This window comes from Papio anubis, chromosome 6 (assembly GCF_008728515.1).
Source record: "Papio anubis isolate 15944 chromosome 6, Panubis1.0, whole genome shotgun sequence".
NCBI classification, from domain to species: domain Eukaryota; kingdom Metazoa; phylum Chordata; class Mammalia; order Primates; family Cercopithecidae; genus Papio; species Papio anubis.
The window spans coordinates 133343346-133363794 of NC_044981.1; the positions used below are offsets into that span (position 1 = coordinate 133343346).

Below are 20449 nucleotides of genomic sequence, written 5' to 3' on the forward strand. Positions count from 1 at the left end.
TGATTTCCTTCTTTTTTTATAGCTGCATATTATTCCATGGTGTATATGTACCACATTTGTTCTCAATCATCTGTTGATGGACATTTAGGTTGTCTTTTTTTCTTTTATAATGCATATCCATCTTTTCCTTCTTTCTTCAAATCTATTATTTTACTACTATAGAAGAGAAGTTGGTGGGGAGACACTAGGCTCACCAGACTCTGTAGCATCCTACATTGCTACACATCTCCAAACTGCTGCTAAAGAAACTTTACTAAAGCACAAATCTTATGATATCACACTCTTTCTTAAAACTCGTAGTGTTCTCTGTATCCCTGTAGCTTTCAGGATAAAGTTGAAACTCACTCACTTAGCTCATATGTCCTCTTATGCACTGGTTCTGTCATCACTTGGCCCCTACTGACAAATTCCTGCCAACATTCATCCATGTAGGCTATGTATTCACTTGTAGTTACTAAAGCATTCGCCAGAGTGTGTTCAGCAGAATGCTAGTAATACAGGAATGGAAGGATTTCTCTGATTAAATAAATTTGGGAAATGCTGGGTTAAACAGCGAAACATTCTTCTTATTGAACAACTAACTACACAGAGCTTCTGACATGCAAATGTGCCTTGTGCCTCTCTTACACAGGAACAATGTATGCAGCAGCACTCCAAAATAAAGAATTGTAAAGCCAGTTTTTGTCCCATATGAGGGGTTTCTCTAGAGTTTCCTGTTGGAAATGCAGCTGGAAAAGGATGTGTTATGCTCTCTGATGACTCCAGGCTTTCACACGACTTTCACTACTCTGAAATGTCCATACATGCTTTTCATCCAGCTAACTCCTCATCCAGCTTGTGCCTCAGGGGCACTCCAGTGGAAACTGACCTGTCTGTTTGACTCAAGTGTCTCTCTTCTGAGATTGCTAGCTGGCTACACACATCTCTATCACAGCAATTAGCTCTCTAACCTCTAACCATTGATACTTGTCTATCTCCCCAATTTGATGCAAGTTCCTTGAAGGCAAGAACTTAGAACTTCATTTAGTTCTTACATGGAACTTAGAAGGTGCTTGGCAGATATGTATTAAATGCAGCAATGAAAGACGGTACAAAGTTAAATTTAAATTTTCATGAAATGTCACATTGGCATTGGCAACATTAATTAAGTCTGTTTATATTAGCAGAAGTAACGAAGTTTCATTTGCAGATATTGGTAATGCCATACTACACAGAATTAGTGCAATTATATACTTAAAAAGCAATAGTATGACACTCGGAACTAATAGACTTGGATTTCTGTCTTGGTTGTGAGATCTTTTATATATATGTCTGTGACTACATAAAGTTTGAGTGTGTATTTTACTTTCTCTAACACTGGAACAAAATACCTGCTTATGTGATCAGATAAAACAACATTTGGGGAAGTGTTTTAAAATGTCTCCGAATCATAACCATGTCATGTTACTATTGATCAATCATTTACTTGCACGCATACAAATGTTTGGCAATTTAAATGAGCAAAGAACTGATAACTATGCCCTACCACCCCTACAGATTCCATTGTGGGCCGCTTTAAAGGAAACATCTTGACAGAATAGGGAGAAAAGAAAAGCACTCAACATTTTTCAAACATATTACAGGATATAATTTTGCAACTTGTAAGACAGTTTTATGCTTTCAAATTAAGCTCTCCGTTTCAAAAGAAAATGATAGAGAAGCATTTGGCTCTTCAATCAGTCATGTTTAACCCAAATCACCTATAATCTAAGCCAAAAAAATGACTGTATCAATTTTTCACTGAACCCGTGAGTAGCTAAAATGATAGACGGAGTCTTCCTCTTGATCGGGTACATGTGCACTCTGGATTGCATGATTAAGGCCCATATTGCATTATTACTGTAAAAACTCACCTTGTTTTTGAATTCTTGACAGGGTGAATGATTTCCATTTTCCATCATTATGGTTTTGATTGCTGACAACAGAAGCCATTCCTGAACCCAGATCATAACTGACTTTTATGTGCCCATCAGTGAGCTCCACACTCATGAAATCTCTCTATTAATAGAGTAAACATACACCAGTGATTAGATACACAGAGAAATAGATGAGTGTTCGCTTTTTTGTGGGGTTTATATTAGGATCTTGTGGCTAAATTGCTGAATATGTCGCTCTGCTACAGAAATCCATTCTGAAAATAGAATTGGTGTTACTGTTTTCTGAATTTCTGTGGTTGTGAAATTATGATGCAAATGGTCACAACCAAATTTCTAAGACATACCCTTTTGTTACAGTAGTAAAATGTGAGTTCATTTGAAAACATATTAAGTGAACCAAAAGGTATGTTCCCTGAAAGAATTCATTAAGAAATACTGACCAGAAAACAATGAGGCCAAAGAATATTTAGAATCCCCTTTTCAACTTAGGTCTCTGAAAGAAGATTAAGGAAGCATTTTGCTGCTGCATGGCTCCATGCTGGGAAAAATTATTACCGGATGTATTGCTTAAAGGATTATGTGGGGAGCTGTACTGAAAATAAATAGTAATTAAATTGTATCTGTGATTAAAGTTATTAGTGAAAATACATAAGCACTATCTGTATCACCCATTCTTGGCTGCCAGACAGCCATCCCAAGCTTTTTAGAAAATAACTGATAATTTTACCAATAACTGATAAAAGAAGCAAACACATTTTCAATCATGGAAACTCTGCTATGCACATGATCTTTACCAGGTCTCGTGTGGCAAGATACATCAGGAGAGCACTCGAAGAAAATGTTCTGAACTTGAACATGACGGTGGAGATGTTGGGGTACCAGCGAATGGGGCGGCTGACCAATGCATAACCTTCTCCATCAAACTGAATAGTCCCCTCACTGTCTTCCACCTGAGGACTGAGAAGGAGACATTTCACGTGAATCAGATCATATCTATTTGGTCTGTCATTATTCAACACATCATTGAAGAGCAGTGAGATTATAGGCTGTTGTAGGGTAGGAAATATCTTAAATACATCTTCGTTCCATCCACATATCTCCATCTCTACTGCCACCGTGCTACAATAACTAAAAACCATCTCTCACCTTTCATGAGGTGTGCAATAACTAAGTCATCAGTTTTTTTAAGTGCTTTATGTTTTGTAGAAGTACTTGGTAGTAGATAGTTATATTGAAGCCTAAGGGTGTCTTAGTGGTATTTGGGCAAAGTGGTGGGGTTTCTGGATGGGCTGAGAATACATTATTACATTTCTTTTATATAGGATCCTTACTCTCAATATTTGCCTTCCAACAAGTTTTTCTGAAACAAATTAGATTCAGACAATGAAGGAGGCCTGTATTTATTTGTATGTTTTTTATCTGTCTGCTTCACTAAAATGTAAATTTCATGAGACCATCTAAGAGATTATGGGCTGGGTCCCATGTCAGGCACAAACTCAAAACATCTAGTACATACAGTACAGTACTTGGATCCTAGAATCCAGTTGATGTTTGTGGAATGAAAAAGATTTTAGTATAGCAAATTGCCTCACAAAGAATATATGTCTAATCAATATTGGGTGCATAATTAATGAATATCTAAGATAAGTCTTGTGAATACAACATCTAAAATATTTTTTCCAAACATGAGGCTATTTTTATGTATCTCTCTATCTACCTATCTATCTGTCTGATGTTACTACGATTGTGGAGATATCTGCAGGAAAGAGTTGTGGGCTGGGAGTGGCTAAACACAGAGCTGTAGATCCCCCCACTTCATTTAATTCATTAGCAAACACTAGGAGAAGCAAGATAAGTCTGGCTTTGAATTGGTGACTATGGGATGAGAAAAAATATGAGTCCTTCAAGGTATATACTGTAATATTTTGACATAGAATAGAATTATCCTATTCATTCTGAATACATTTACTAAAAAAAAAGCCCTACTCTTTCATAATTAATAAACACTAAGCTTCTTAACTTGCCTTTTGTTTCTCTTTTGAACCTTGATGTCTGGTAAAGTTAGTACAGATTAATTATGCTATTTTGGAGCAACTATGTTCTTCCACATGTAACTCTAGTTAACAAGAACTAGGTGACTATTGGGGCTTAGTCTATTAAAATATCATTTCAATGCTCAACTAACTACATTTTACTTGTAGCAGCTTTTTTTCCCCCTTACTTTAATCTTAATGTGAATTTTAGAAGTGTGAGAAAAATAAGATACACTTTCAAAAATATCTTTGACAGATTACTCTTTCTAAAGCATAACAACAATTTCATCTCTTCTACTGACTATTGAATAAATGCAAATTTCTAAAACTGACATTCTAAGGTCTTTATGACATTTTCTTAGTCTACCTCTTTTAGCCTCATTTTTACATCTTCTCCATAAAATCACTCCTGCTCTTTAGTAGGAATGATTGCTCTTTATGTTCAAATGTGATAAGTGTTTTCCTGAAAACAACAAATAAATGAACAAACACACACCAGGAGTTCTATAAAAATTATTCTAACAAATAACGGGGCTTATGGGAAAATAGGGTTGGGGCCGACTGCTAAAAACTTACACAACTATGTAATTAGAGAACTCACAAAACAATAACAATCCTGATCAAAGTATTAGCACAGCTCAAAATGACACACTAAAACATTAAAAAATATAGGATTATTTCAGTATACATATCACTTCACCTTAAAAGGAAAATGCGAAGGTAGTTTGATGACAACGGGTAAGAGAAGGGTTGACACTGCCAACTGTTAGCAATGGGGCAAAAATGCACAATGACAGAAAAGACGTGGACCATGAACATTTCCAAGATAGAGTGCTTGGCCAAATCATGCAGAAGGCAGGCATGTGGGTGAATGGGCACTGTGGACAGGCTGTGTTGTGGCACGGTACTTTGAGGTTGGTGTCTTCAGCTATGTTGGTTTACTTTGCATTCAGCTACCGTTATGGGGTAGAGAAGAAATCATGATTATGCTGGGAAGAACTGTGTATGAACCTATGTGGCCACTGCATCTTACCCAAATCATTCTCCCATTTGCCAGTCCTGTATGATTGGATTCACACTTGTTCTTTTCTAAAAACACTCCAGCTTCCCACTCTTCCTCCCTTTGCTCTTACTGGTTTCAGGAACTAGAATGTTCTTCACATTTCATCTGCTGTCTCCTCTTTTTGGACTCTTACCTCAGGTCAAGACCCATTTCAAACATCACCTCCTCCATGAAGCAGATCATGATGCCCTTAATCTGATGTGGGCAATCATAGTATACTCTGAATATGTCTTTTTAAAGGGATTTGTATTACGTCTGATATTTGAAATATTTAATATTTGTCTTTTCCTCCCTTCTTGGTGATGTCTCTTCATGGCCAGGACTAGGCTGTATTCATTCTAGTATCAAGAAGTTGTAAGTGTGAATCTCTGCAACCTACAAAACACCCTATGTATATACAGGAATACTCTTATCAGAAATTAGCATAATGCTTTATATGTTGAAGCGCAAAATCTTTGCAGAATTGTTAATTAGTGATGTTCAGTCTCACATGACATGCACTGCTGAATGGATATTTAAATGCCTTAGATGTTTTGTTGATAATAGGCTTTTGAAAATCCTACTTAGAAGTTTACCAAAAAAATGCTTAGGGAAAAGTTGGTGTTTGTTTATGAGTAGCAGAATATTGATATGGGCTTCATTGTCTTTCATGTATTGAAAGAATTTTACAGACAACCTTCCATGTTAGATTTTGTTGAAGATTATTGACAAAATCATCTTAAACAATGAATGGGTCAGGCTTTCAAACTATCCTCAATTTCATGTTGACAAGTCCATGATGTCAAAAAGAAAACAAAGAGTTGGAAGTTAAGACTTTTAGACGGATAATATTTTGGGGCTATTTTCTTCTATAAAACTGTAGAGATGTAGAGAAGGAAATGTGACGTGTACTCTGCTAGGATTTGGGTCCTACAAACATATGTATGTCCTTTAAATGGAAAATAACACAAACTCCTTAGCACTTAATGGTTTCTGAGTTGCTGTTATGACATGTTAAGTCTGCAGGTATTTAAAGTATGTTTTATCGTTTTAATTTAATATAATAAAATTGCTTTAGGCTTGGGTGATCAGTGGGCTCTAAGCTTTTTATGCTGAGAAATCCTCTACTTCTAGCTAAATATTTTATATCCTCTATTCATTTTTATATAAAAATGTTTATTCTCTACACATGCTTAGTATGATAGGATGTTAAATATTTTCAAATTCCTATTCATTCTACCCTCTATCTTATAATTGAGGACATGTATTAGGAACTTTCCTCCTGGACTATCTCGGCCCCTTGTTCTCCTTCTCTCTTGAAGCAGAATCATTAAATCCCATAGGTTTCCACTTGAAGCACTTGTAGGATCCTATGTGTCAATAAAAAAAACCCATAAAACCTGGGCTGGGGTTCTAATTTTGTTATAAACATAAATAGAGTGAATTCATGCTCAGCAAGACCTGAAACTTAATCAGTTTGGGGAAAGCTCTCTTTAGGAAAAAAAAAAAATTGTAACAATGAGTTACTCACAGACACTAAAACCCCCCTCGACATGAAGGAACACTGGAGTGGAAACTTAACTGATTGTAGTCAAAATTTCTTACCTTTGCAAATTTTATAAAAACATATGACTATGCAAATGTACTGCTAGTGTACCTCCCAGGGCTTGAAATATGCCTACGCAAATGCAGGCAGAGACTTGAAGATTCATTAGTTTTGGGGTAATTCCACCTCTGAGCATAATCATTTCAAACCTGCTCTACATCATCCACATGATAATAGAATATTATGCAATAAAAATTGAAGTTTTTATTATGCACAGGACAGATCTGGGAGAGTCCTCATCTCAACTAACCTTACAGTGCATCCTTTGCAGTCACCTTCTTTTTCTCGGAAATTCCACAGACCTATAGGTTTGTTGTCAAAGTATGTTTCTCCCATGCAGCCGGTGAATGTAATCACACGTACAGCATCAGCCTTCTGCAGAAAGAAATACCGTATTTGTTAGAATTTGGAATTTCACAAATAATCTTGGTTTATCCATGAGAGTTATCAGCAGAAGCTAAAGTGATCATTATCCATTCTTTCTGATATTTTGGCATATGTACATATTCATCTTTTCATCATATTATATCTATATCCTTAGAGCTACTCCAGGATGAGTCTACAACAGGGGAAAAGCTCAACTATGTAATCAATGAATGCTGATTACATTTTGCTATACCAGTTTTCATCATCAGTAAATAAACACTTCCTAGCTTCTTACTTTAGGTGAGCTGCTGACCTTCTCCACAATTCTATTCTTTTGTCTGCAATGTGGAATTGTTGTGAGAATAAAGTTAGATAATTTATTTATGGCACCAATCTCAGTGCCGGACATACAGAGGGTGTTCAATAAATGCTAATGCTCCTACCTAATTTTCTTTGGGCAAATTTGGGCCATGCATACACAAAGATTTTTCCCCTGAGATCTGAAGAAAGGGTACGTGCTGATGACATAGAAGATATTTTGTAAAAGCACTTGTTTAAATCACTCTATGGTAGTGCTGTTCTAAATTTTTTAATTTCTGTTCACAGCCAAGAAGATTTCGAGTTCAAGGGAATGAAGAAAAAGTAAGCAACTTTGTAAGAAAAGAGACCACGTTGGTGTTGTTTGCTTGTATACACAGCACAGGGCCTGGAGTCAAACAGAGAATCAATAAATAATCTGAACAAATTCAATCCTGGTATCATTTTCACAGGAAAGGTCTTAGGCTTGATGCACAATCATGAAGAAAGAGAATGACCTGGTCCCTCCTAGAGAAGTTTGTTGTAAATTTAAACAACTGTTTTGGCATTGACATATTACAAATGTCTTGGTAAATGACAGATCACATATATGATGGTGCTTCCATAAAATTATAATACTGTATTTTTACTGTACCTTGTTTATGTTTAGATACACAAATACTTACCCTGAGTTACAATTGCCTACGGTATCCAGTGGAGTAACATGCTGTACAGGCTGTAGCCTTGGAACAGTAGGCTATACCATAGAGCCTAGGTGTGTGGTAGGCTGTGCCATCCAGATTTGTGTACTATACACTCTATGATGTTTGCACATTGAAGAAATTGCCTAATTCCATCTTTCTTGGAATGTATTCCTGACATTGAGTGACACATGACTGTACTATATTCTGGTGCCTATAACTTTAAAAACTCTGTGCCAAAGTGAACCCATATTTACTCAAATTATCTAGGAAAAACAGTGCATTGACTCATTTGGGTTTTAGAACACATGTAAGAAAACAGTTACTGACTAGTTAAAATTTTAAATAGTAAAATCAGTTACTGAATAGTTAAAATCATAGAGTGTACAGTACTTGCACAAATCTAGATGGTATAGCTTACTACACACCTAGGCTGTATGGTATGGCCTACTGCTATAGTTTTAGGTTAAACCCATCAACATGTACATTTCCCACTGCTGTGACCACGTGTTGCACAGCCGCATAGAAAGACTGTTGAGCGGAGCCCCTGACTTGCACATTGGAATCGTCCTTGCAATGCTCTGTCATCAGTCTGAACCTCTTAATTTTCTAGAGATTGATTATTCTACTTGTGAATTCTGCTTGCTTTCTGCTTCTTCTCGCATCCTGAAAAGCTATATTTGAGAGATTTTCCTGCTCATTTGAATTCTCATCAGCAAGTTCATTTAGTTGTTTTCAGCTTTTGGTTCATATTCTGGTGTGGCAGGAGCCTTGAAATTCTTGGCCAAAATGACTTCTTAAGGTTTTCTGTAGATTTCATTTGTTCATGTTTTCTTCCTTTTTCTGAGACTGACAGAATGCTGCTTTTGTGCCAATTACATTTGCATAATAATTATTAAGGTACAATTTAAGGTGTGATGACCACATCTCAGTTATTCGCCATATATTTTATACACACAATCTCACTATTCACTGTGGCAGTGAAGCAAGATGCTGCGAGTGAAGACTATTGTGCCTATTAACCTGTGTTCAAATCCCAGCTCTGCTAATTACTGTGTGACCTTGGTCAAGATATTTAACGTCTCTCTTCTTCAGATTCCTTAACTATAGAATGAGGAGAATATTAGTATCTACTTTGCTGTGGTGTGAATGTTTGTGTCCCTCCCAAAATTCACATATTAAAATCCTACCCACCAAAGTGATGGTATTAGGAGGCAGGGCATTTGAGAGGTGAGTTTTAGGTGGTGAGGGGCAGGGTCTTCATGAATGGAATTAGTGCCCTTATAAAATAGGTCCAAAGGAGCTTGTTCACTCTTTCTACTATGTGAGAACAGCAAGGAGGCTCCTTCTATGAAAAACTGGCCCTCACTAAACACCAAACCTACCGGTACCTTGATCTCAGACTTCTTAGCTTCAAGAACTGTGAGAAATAAATGTTTGTTTATTTATAAACTACCCAGGGTATTTTTCTTACAGCAGCCTTAACGGACTAAAACATACCTTTTGGGGTTGTTGTAAAAATTAAACAAGTTAATTCATGTAAACTACTGAGAACATTACTTAACATATAGGAAGAGTTATAAGCATATTAAAAAATGTATTATTGTATCCTACAATATGCAAGCAAGGTAGATATTTTTATCATTCTTTTCTAGTTGAGAAAACCAAAGCCCAAGGGGTTAAGTAACTTGTCTAAGGTCATATTTTAGTAAGTGGAAGAGAAGGAAATTCAACCTGGATTTGATTTCAAAATTCATGGCTTTTGTACTACTGTGTGCTGTCCCTGTATTTATCCATCTGTGAAGGAGAGAAAGTTGATAATATGACTATATGTAACTATGTACCATATACATTTATATGAAGTTCTAAGAAATGAGGATAACTTCAGCATGTGGTTTTGGAATCAGTTCTCATACTTTAGAGTCACATCTCATACTCAAAGCAAATAAAATAACCTCATTCTATATGAAGGCTGAGTCCTCATAAATTTGGGGTCACCCTGGCTTTTCACATTTTCTGACTAATCTCATCCCAGAATGATTCTGACAATCCCAGGATTATCCATTATATTTGGTTGTGCTCCTGCATCTCACCCATAGTGGCTTCCCAACACCTAATTCCATTTAATCAACACAACCTTCTTTAAAAGGCAGGCTTTCTGCATTTTGAAATGCACAAGGACTGTCATGAAGCAATTATGAATATTAAGTGCATCACCGTATAAGAATAAGAGCAACTTGAAAACTTTAAAACCAGATCATGTTTTGAAAGCTTATAGCTCCTGTGATATTTCCCAAAGTATTCATAAATCTTTTAATTAGATGTGAGTATGAACTTTATAGCACTTCATATCTATAAATCATAAATCGATTCAGAAGATCAGGTATACTTAAAAAACACTTGGCTCTTGAAGCAACTAAAACAAGAATATACACAAAACTGATGCCACAGATAAAGACAAAACAACAGCTGTTTAAATAAATACACACAGGCTTAAAAATATTGTTTCCAGGTTGAATCTTCAAAGAAGAAAATTCTTACTCAAAATAAATTCATGTTTTCATACATGCAAGTTAAGTAAAACGGGGTCAAGTTTTACAGAGCTTTATCATACCTTCTCCTGAAGCAATTATGTCAAGAGATGTCAACAAAGATGAAATAGAACAGGAGGAGGATGAACACATTACCTTTAATTTCCCAGTCAGGCCACCAACAAACAGCATTGCATTTGCATCCACATCTAGAATAGTGTACCCTGGAGGAGACGTCGAATGGTATGTGCTGGGTACAATGCTGGCTTTGGGTCCATCCAGGGCTCTCACAGAAATAGTTCCATTTCTCCCAGTTCTTCAAGGGTACGTGTTGAAGTGAAGGGGAGGAACATACAGAAAATGTAATATGCATCACATTTCTGGTAATTCCAGATTTAAAAGATACAAAATGCAGAGACTTGTTTTTAAGAATTTAGGAGAAAACTGGCTGTTTAGTTTCTAACATTCCAAATTCATTAGATCTCAAATCAATACTCAAAGTCTGATCTTGGCTGAACACTCACATCAGTGTCAACCAGAACCAGTGACCACCATATCCTGATTCTGTGTGTGTTCATTGACATGAAATGACACAGCAGCAGTTAATTGATGGAATTGCTATTGGTTAAGTGGAAAGTCTTTTTCCTATGGCTTACATAATTTACTATTTTCCAACACATACAATTTATGCAAGTTTATATTACTTTCAGCATTTTGTTTAATTTAATTCAGCAAGTGGACCCCAAATGAACCACCCTTCCACATCATAAGCTGCAAGATTTCTCCTAAAATTCTTTATAATATCTTGGATCCCAGTTTGTTGAAGTAGTCTTCCTAGAATGGTATATCTTTTATTGTTTGGCACAGCATCTTAATGTATAGTACAATATCCACCATTCAGATTTCAGTGTACAAATTGCATAGAAGTTCATTTTGAAATTCAATTAACAGAATTTTGAAAGCTATTATCATTTTATTTCATTTTCTTTTTTAAGTGATTGATTTCCATGAGCTGTTAAATATGAAAATCTGGTCTCTCTTTGGAGACAAGCAGTCATAATAAAACTTCGGTGTCATATTTCTCTCCCTGCTGTCTCATTTTGGTAATCTTTTTATCTTTGAGGATGCAGTGTTAAGTGAAATACATGGTAACAAAAGAATGAATTTATCAAATAAGGTTCACTTTCTTTAACAGAATGTATCTTTTCTGAAAGAAGAACTGTACTTTATGAGTATAAATGTCCTTAAACCCGGTTAAGTACTTAATTCCCTCAACACCACTAAATATGCAAGCACTCTGTCACTCTCTCTCTCTCTCACACACATGCACACACACTTTTGCTGAAAAACTTGCTTAAAACGAACTAAAAATATTGCTTCTCATTTTTTTATAACTTTTTTTTTTTTTTTTTAAAGAGATGAAGTCTTGCTATGTTGCCCAGGCTGGACTGCAGTGGTTATTCACAGGCACGATCATCATGACCACAGCCTTGAATTCCTGGGCTGAAATGATCCTCCTGCCTCAGCCTCCCAAGTAGCTGGGACTACAGCACATGCCATTGAACGTGGCTCTTTCTTTTAAACTTTTTATTATGGAAAAACTTAAGTATCTACAAACAGAATGCAACTCTATGTATCTATCACCCAGAGTCAACGATTACCAGTTCCTTATATCTTCTCTATCTCTGATCAGCTTCATGCCCAGCCCTAGGCCCATAACCATACCTCTCAACTGTTAGCTGCTTTGGGTTTAACAGGGAGTTGAGAATTGGGAAAACAAGAAGAGATAATGAGGGAAGTGCTGAAGACAGGGATAGTTCTATAAGTAATCAATATCGTACTAGACGTTGATAATTGCATTAAAGCTCCAAAGATAGGATAACTGAATCAATTCTCGATTATTTCCCATTTTAAGTAGGGTGGACCTGATATGTTACATATGAATTTCAGCGTTTTGATACTGCATGTTTCTATGGTGGCTATGTAGACTAAAAGAGGAACTGTGTACACCAAAGACAGGCAATAATGATGCTCTTATGCTTTGGCTTGTATTGCATAAGAATGAGTGACGGTACTTTTTTCAGGCGAGATAAGAAGCCTGAGACAGCGACGCCCCCAAATTCCTACAGACACAAGATAAAGGGGTCAGAAATGGACTGGTTCCTCTGGTCAATACCTGGAAGGTTTGTCAGTTTCTAACAAGTACGACAAACATACCCACTCCCAGACATGTATACGTATAACATATAAAATTCATACACATGTATCTACATACATACACAGCTACCTTATTGAAATGGAAATAGGAGTTGTCTTATAAACTGGGAAACTACTTCAAAATTCTATCATTTAATTATCTTAATCTTTATTAAGTTGGTTACCTTGATGCCATAATACGGTACCAATATGAGTCATCAATAGTCAAATCTGGGTACTCTACACGTCCAACTCCAGATCCAACATCCCAGAGGAAGCTGACTTTGCCTTTACGCATTTCTATAGCCAGAAAGTCAATCTAGTTCAGAGAAATACAAAAACAAGAGATATCAGATATAAAGCACCTTTAAAGAGGAGACAAGCAGAGTGATTTTCAGTAAGTGCCATTTGCAGACATGTGAAATAATTAGGAGCTTCATGATAATACTTGTCAAATAATATTAATTATTATTATACGTTATTAAAATAATATTTTATTTTTGTATCCTTAAAGCAAAAAAAAAAAAAGTCCATAATGCTCAGGCATGTTTGTTAATTTTACCAATTCTAATTAAGTCTAATTTTGAGACCACAGCCTTTATCACTCTGATACTTGTGGTAAAGATAAAAACAAATATTTAAATTTAGAATCCATTATTATTTTCACCAAAGACACTGACATTTTTGAGGGGGCAGCTATGATTTTATTTCTCAAATTGACCTAGAATTCCTTACCCAAACGGCAAATATTGACTTACACCATGACTGATTTGTTAAGAAGTCATATTCATTTTGGAAGATCCCCATGCATGCAAAATCAAATAGTTCAAATGGAAGAAATTAGAACTTTACGGGTGGGCTTTTGTCCATATAATCTGTGTTATTTCAGTTCAGGTCATAAATTCAAAACAAGTTAGCAGAGTTTTCATTGGTTAAAAAAAATAGTACACACTTTGCTATTTTCATTTCATTAACAGAAGAGTTTATTGTAATTTAGTTTGAACAGTAAATAAGATAAACAAATAAGAAGTAAGTAAAATAGCTTTGTTCTCATTAGCGTTCTTAAATCACTGGATCTATAAGTATAATTTAACAGAAACGATGATATACTGAAAAATGAAGGTAAATGTGACTAAATACTGTATTTCTTCCTTTCATTTGACTTCTAACTTAATTTGACACTTCAGAATTTTGTGAGGTAAGATGTTGAGGTTTTCAAATCTGAACGCCTATGTTAGACCATTTGGGGACCATGTTATTGGATTCTACACATTTTTGGATTAACCTCTAGCTAGACACATACACAGCCTAATGAAAAGTTGAATATTAGACTTACAAATTTGGCACTTCCAAGATAAAAGAGGAGGTTGTCAGCAACAGCTGTCTTTACATTGACAACAATATTATTGTAACTTCCTTTCTTGATTTCTGGCTTGTACGTTCGAATGCAGTCACCTCCCGAAGACACAGATACTTTGATCTTTAAGAAAAACAAGGTACAAAGAACCAAGAGTAAATCTCTCAGAAAGTTTGAAGTAGCTTCCAACCACAAAGCCATCATTGTTTCTTCTTTGAAGTTATTTTCTATCATCAAATAGTATCATTAAATGCCCATATGCAGACACCATTATACTCATTAATGAGGGCACAGAAGAGCAGTTTTCCACTAGAATTTTGCCAATGAGCTGTTCACAGTTCCATGTCTTGTTATCATACTATTTTTTGAAGCATGCAACTAACAATTTGCTACCATCATACCTTTCTCCGTTATGAATATGGGAACATTTTAGGAAGGTGATTTTACATGGAACTAACAAGAATGATCTTCATTAGGTTGTTTAGTGAAATTTTACAATTGAAATTTCAGCGGTTTTGGTATCACTTAAACTAAGAAACTATTTTTCTTTCAGTTTTCAAGAGGAAATTACCAACCCTCCCATGCTCTCATAGTTGAAAGAGGACAAATAGATTTTGTTCTAGGTGTTCTAACAGTAAGAAGAATATTAATCATTCCACTCAGAACACACATTTCAGAATAAATTATACCTTTTTATGAAGTTGCCAGGAAATGAAATGGAAATAATTTCCAATGGCTATCACTACTAATGTATTTAATAGCTTCCTTTTCTTTTGAAAAATACCTTAAAAATTACTATAAATTGATAAAAAAGGAATGTCTATATGAATAGAGTAACACTGTTCATATCAATTTTTACTTACATTTAGATAGCCCTCCTTCAATCATAAACAACACTAGTTGATTATTTGATTTAATTTCTGTAGGGTCAGATGGAAAATCACCATCAAAGAGTTACTTTCAGGATAGCAAAATAGTTGCTTGGACTCAGAGAGAATCTGTAACTTTGCTCATTGATAGCACTCCAGAAAGAGGCAGAGACAGAGGAAGATGTAAAACCTCTCTCTGCCATTTGTTCAAATGCCCTGTTGGCTTTCACTTGCCGTGAATTTTCATCTTTTCATTTCTTCTAGCATTTTGTGCTACTTGTGTAATTTGCACATTTGGAAGAAAACGAACTAGCATTATCATTACCCCTATGGAAGGGCTGTGCAGCCTCCCAACAAGATAGCCTAGAAACCAAAACAGCCTCCATATGATCATGACACCAGGAGGTGTCTCCAGGGGTCTCATTTGTGTTTGAGTATGGGCAGAACTGTGGCCCTTCTCCAAGGGTTATGAAAGTTTACTGCAAAGGTTGTGTGCCAAATTGGTTGGATTCAAAAGAGAAGACTAAAGAGGGATTTTTGCAATGGTAAATTCATATAGATTTGAGACTTCTAGGGATACAGAAGATCTGTTATGTCTCCCACAGACCTACATAAGTCATTTATTTGTTTATTGTTGTTGACTCACCTGATCTGCTAAACAAATTGTATCTCCATAAAGAGGCAACTGTGTTCTGGAGAGAAACAGGGGCTGTTTCCTCCACCACCTGAGGAAGGGTGACTCCTGAAGGCCTGAGTGTGGTGGCCTGGGGCTAGACATCCCAGGAAGCCTGCTGCTTAAACCACTTTCTTGTTCTTGCCTTCCCCCAAAAGGTGGGGCCAGCCTGCCAACTGCTGGGTGCAGGACTTGGGGCCAACTAAGGTCCCCAGAGTGTTTGCTCTGTGTCCTAAGGAGATAGTCTTCTGGATGGGGTGGTTTTCAGTTGGGAAGTTAGTTCCTGCTTCACAAATCAGGGAATTTCCTTTCTACATACAGTGTTGAGAGTAGGTGAGTGAAAATGAATTGCAAAACAATGTAGGAAATGTACAATTTTTACTTGGATGTTAACATGGCAAAGCAGATGAGCGATGGGAGTTGGCAAAGGGTGTTCTGTGATAGAATGGCAGCTATACCAAGGGTCATCCAAGGGATTAGAGATAAAAAGAATAAAGCAAAGCAAGAGAAAGACAGCACAGTAGAGGGCAGGGGGAAAAATATGGTCTTCAGATATTTTTAATGTTCAGGAAAGGGTGTCAGATATAGTGATTTTTTAGCAATTTGCTGAAAGTGAAACAAAATCACTATCAGAGAAGACCTTGGCATTGAGAAAATTTAATATCTGAGGCAGGCTATAAGTACCATTGACATCATAAGAAGATCAAAGCGAACAAGAAATCAAGATCTGACTGGAATTCATGAGTAGAACTGAATAGTGCATTATCCCTGGCAGATAAGCATATCCAATTCTGATGGGGCTGAATTAGTAGTCAAAGTGACTATATGTAGTTTACTTCATTTTTATTTCATAAACGCTTTATAGCTTGGCCCTATGGCAGTATTATGGCTAGTTTAATTCTTAATAAATCAGTTTTGTTTAAAATCACAATTGAGGCTGAGTGCGGTGGCTCATGCCTGTAATCCCAGCACTTTCGGAGGCTGAGGTGGGTGGATCCCGAGGTCAGGAGATCGAGACCATCCTGGCCAACATGGTGAAACCCCATCTTACTAAAAATACAAAATTAGCTGGCCATAGTGGCACGTGCCTGTAGTCCCAGCTACTCAGGAGGCTGAGGCAGGAGAATTGCTTGAACCCGGGAGGCGGAGGTTGCAGTGAGCCAAGATTGCGCCACTGTACTCCAGCCTGGGTGACAGAGAGAGACTTTATGTCAAAACAAAACAAAACAAAACACAATTGAATAATATCCCTCAGTTATTATTTAGAGAAGAGATGACTGAATATAAATGTAACGTGATCATTTGGTCACAGAATGAATTTCAGTCCTTGCTTAGGTAAGCCTGGTAAACAAAACAAAACAGAACAAAACAAAACAAAAACCAAAAAAAAAACCAGGGGATGCCATGATTAGTGCGTTGAAAAGGGGGTTGTCAAAGTGTAGCAGACAGAGCCGGGTGTGGTGGCTCACGCCTGTAATCCCAGCACTTTGGGAGGCCAAGGCGGGCGGATTATGAGGTCAAGAGATGGAGACAATCTTGGCCAACATGGTGAAGCCCTGTATCTACTAAAAATACAAAAACAATTAGCTGGGCATGGTGGCACATGCCTGTAGTCCCAGCTACTCAGGAGGCTGAGGCAGGAGAATTGCTTGAACCTGGGAGGCGGAGACTGCAGTGAGCCGAGATCACGCCACTGCAATCCAGCCTGTCCACAGAGTGAGACTCCGTCTCAAAAAAAAAAAAAAAGTGATGCAGACAGAGCAGCAGCATTAAAATCTAACTGACCTGGTGAAGCTCTACCTGAGAACTCCAAGTCCAAGAGAAGAGCCATTTTAAAACTGAGTATCTAACGTCACTAGAGGTTACAACCAATCTATTGTATAGAATACATATCTAACAAATACAATTCTTGAAACAAAATGATGATGTTATGCCAAATATGCCAGCAATTAATCCTACAGAGTAACTGCTATGGTTTGAATGTGTCCAACAAAATCCATGTGTTTGAAATTTAATCCTCAGTGCAACAGTATTGGGAGGGGGCCCTTTTGGGAAGTGTTTTGGTCATGAGGGCTCTCTCCTCATGAATGAATTGATGTCACTATTAAAAAGGCTAACAGGGGTGAGAGCTCTCTCTCTCTCTTGCTCTTCTGCCATGTGAAGACACAATGTTCCTTCTCTCCTGAGGATGCAGCATTCAAAGTGCCATCTTGGAAGCAGAAAAACAGGTCCCTAATCTGCCAGCACCTTGATCTTGGATTTCCCAGTCTCCAGAACTGTGAGAATAAATTTCTTTTCTTTATAAATTACCCAGTCTGTGGTATTTTGTCACAGCAGCGCGAAGTGGATTAGACAGTAACCTATTGTCCAGCTCTCACACATTCATGTAGAAAATCCTCTTGGACTGTCTGCTCTCTGTTTTCTGGTTTTGAATATACTCTCAGAACCTGAAACATTCACTTAGCCCAAACTGTTGACAACCAGTACATAACTAGCAGTCTTTTCCTTTTGAATACTTTGTGTTTTGATTTTCAATAATAGGTATTTCTTTTAACCAACTTTAAACAGGTAAATCTAAATATTATATCTTTAGAAGAAATCAGGTAAATCAAAATACTATATCTCTAGAAGAAATCTTTGGGATATATCCCTCTTGTAAGAGGAAAGAAATTTCTGAAATTCAAACATCCTTTCAGAATGTTTGGCTCTATCAATTATTGTTATTTCTAATGCAGATCCTTAGTAAGACCTCTAAACAAAAATCACTAAGCATTAAGTATCTTTAAGGCATTTCAATAATACAACATTATTTACCAGTTAATCATCATGAACTCAAACATTATTGAGTATCCCGTTATTATATCTATTGGATTTTCACTGTATTTTTCTTCCAGTAAGTAGGTCATTCATTTAAAGGAGTATCAGCCACTCAATTTCAGAATCAACAAACCCAGAGAAAGCTACTTTAAAATAAATGTCTTTAATGTTTTGGTCATGTCAAGTATGTGTTAAGGTCATATCCAGATATCCATATTTACAAATCAGAAAATGTAATATTCATTTAGTACAAAACTCATTTGGAAAAAAATTGGCTACTTGCATATTTCTAATGTCTTACAAAAAATAAGGCATTGTGTTGTAGTTCCATTTGCAAAAGTGATTGGGAATTTCTTTGAAATGCATGGACAATGATTACTTTTTCTAACATTACTTTTGTACCTTTCTTTTTTCTTTTCTTTCCTTTTTTTTTTTTTGAGACGGGGATTCTATTTGTCACCCAGGCTGGAGTGCCATGGTGTGAACATGGCTCACTGCAACCTCATCTTCCGGAGCAAGTGATCCTCCCACCTCAGCCCCCCAAGTAGCTGGCACTATAGGCATCCACCACCATGCCCAGGTAATTTTTCAATTTTTTGTAGAGATGTGGTTTTGTGACACTGCCCAGGCTGGTCCCAAACTCCTGAGTTCATGAAATCTGCCCGCCTTGGCCTCCCAAAGTGTTGGGATTACAGGCATGAGCCACCATGCCCAGCCTATACCTTTCTTTTATTTTGTACTTTAAAACAGGTTTTATATGCTTACATGTCCAAATTTCACCCTTTTGTGAGGAGGGGAAAAGCACTCAGAAATCTTTACAATGAAGAAATAATAAAAAAGTCTAGATTTATCTACTTGATGACTAAGTCAGAAAATGTGGCTAAAGGTGAGATTCCAAAATAATATTTACTCTTATTGCTTCTTCCAAGTTAACACTGCAAAATATAAGAGTGGTACATCACGTTCTTCTTTTCTCTTGCCACAGCTATAGTTGGGTCCTTCATTCTTCTTTCTTTCATCTACCCCACAAATTGCTTCTGGATTTATATTTAAAAAGCACAGTTCTGATTACACTGTGTTCCATGCTCAAAGCTTTCAGCTTATCCTCTCCAGTGAGGCTTATCCCAAGTACAAGTGTTGTTAAATGAAACTGCTTAACTGATTATTGAAGGCCTGACAAGACCTGGCCTCTATTGGCCTTTCTGGTTATGTGTTTCCTTTATCAATTACTCTGGGCAAACTCTACTTCTTTTTCCTAAACGGACCCTAAAACTTCCTTCTTCCTCTGCCTTCCTTTAAGTCATTCCCTCTTTTCAGAATACTCTCCCCGTTCCCTGACTCTACCTCCAACTCCCCAGCACTATCCCACCTCAATGCCTGGCTCAAATCCTTCCCTTCAGGAAATCTTCAGGCCCTACTAGAAGTGATTGTTCCTTCTAGAACTTTTATGTCACTTCTCAAGGCTTCTATAATGTGGTAGAACATTCTGCATTATGTGACAAGGTATGTGTACATATCTTATTTTCCCTACTATTTTATAAACTTTGTGAGTGAAAGAACTCCTTTATACATCTTTGTGTACCTTACAGAAAGTAACACTGAACATAGTAGAGGTTTTTTCCATGTTGGCTAAATCTTAGATAAAACTTCAAACCCTGAAGTAACATCTGGTTTCTTTTAATCTTCTGCTTTACATACATAATGATCACCTGTCAACGATACTGCCTGGCTTTCATATTCTAGTTGAATATATGTTTTCTCAGATCCTTTCACTGATTTATTACTCTGGTCTTATGTAACATCATCTTCACTAATCTTTTTGTTGTTTTCTTTTTCTTTTTTTTTTTTTTTTTTTTTTGAGATGGAGTCTTGCTGTCTCCCAGGCTGGAGTGCAGTGGCGCGATCTCGGCTCACTGCAAGCTCTGCCTCCCGGGTTCACGCCATTCTCCTGCCTCAGCCTCCCGAGTAGCTGGGACTAGAGGCACCCACCTCCACGCCCGGCTATTTTTTTGTATTTTTAGTAGAGACGGGGTTTCACTGTGTTA

At 36.8% G+C, this 20449-nt stretch overlaps 1 protein-coding gene across 7 annotated transcripts in view; it reads right to left on the bottom strand.

Annotated features, from left to right (window-relative positions):
- LAMA2 (laminin subunit alpha 2) overlaps positions 1-20449 on the bottom strand; it is a 618419-nt gene that overhangs the window by 47862 nt on the left and 550108 nt on the right. For all 7 annotated transcript variants that reach the window (XM_021936880.2, XM_021936881.2, XM_021936883.2 and 4 more), the window contains 6 exons: positions 14025-14168; positions 12874-13007; positions 10649-10808; positions 6848-6972; positions 2711-2873; positions 1893-2037 (listed from right to left, as the gene is read on the bottom strand). In XM_021936880.2, coding sequence (XP_021792572.2) covers positions 1893-2037; positions 2711-2873; positions 6848-6972; positions 10649-10808; positions 12874-13007; positions 14025-14168 — 871 coding nt within the window. The remainder of the gene's footprint in view (positions 1-1892; positions 2038-2710; positions 2874-6847; positions 6973-10648; positions 10809-12873; positions 13008-14024; positions 14169-20449) is intronic.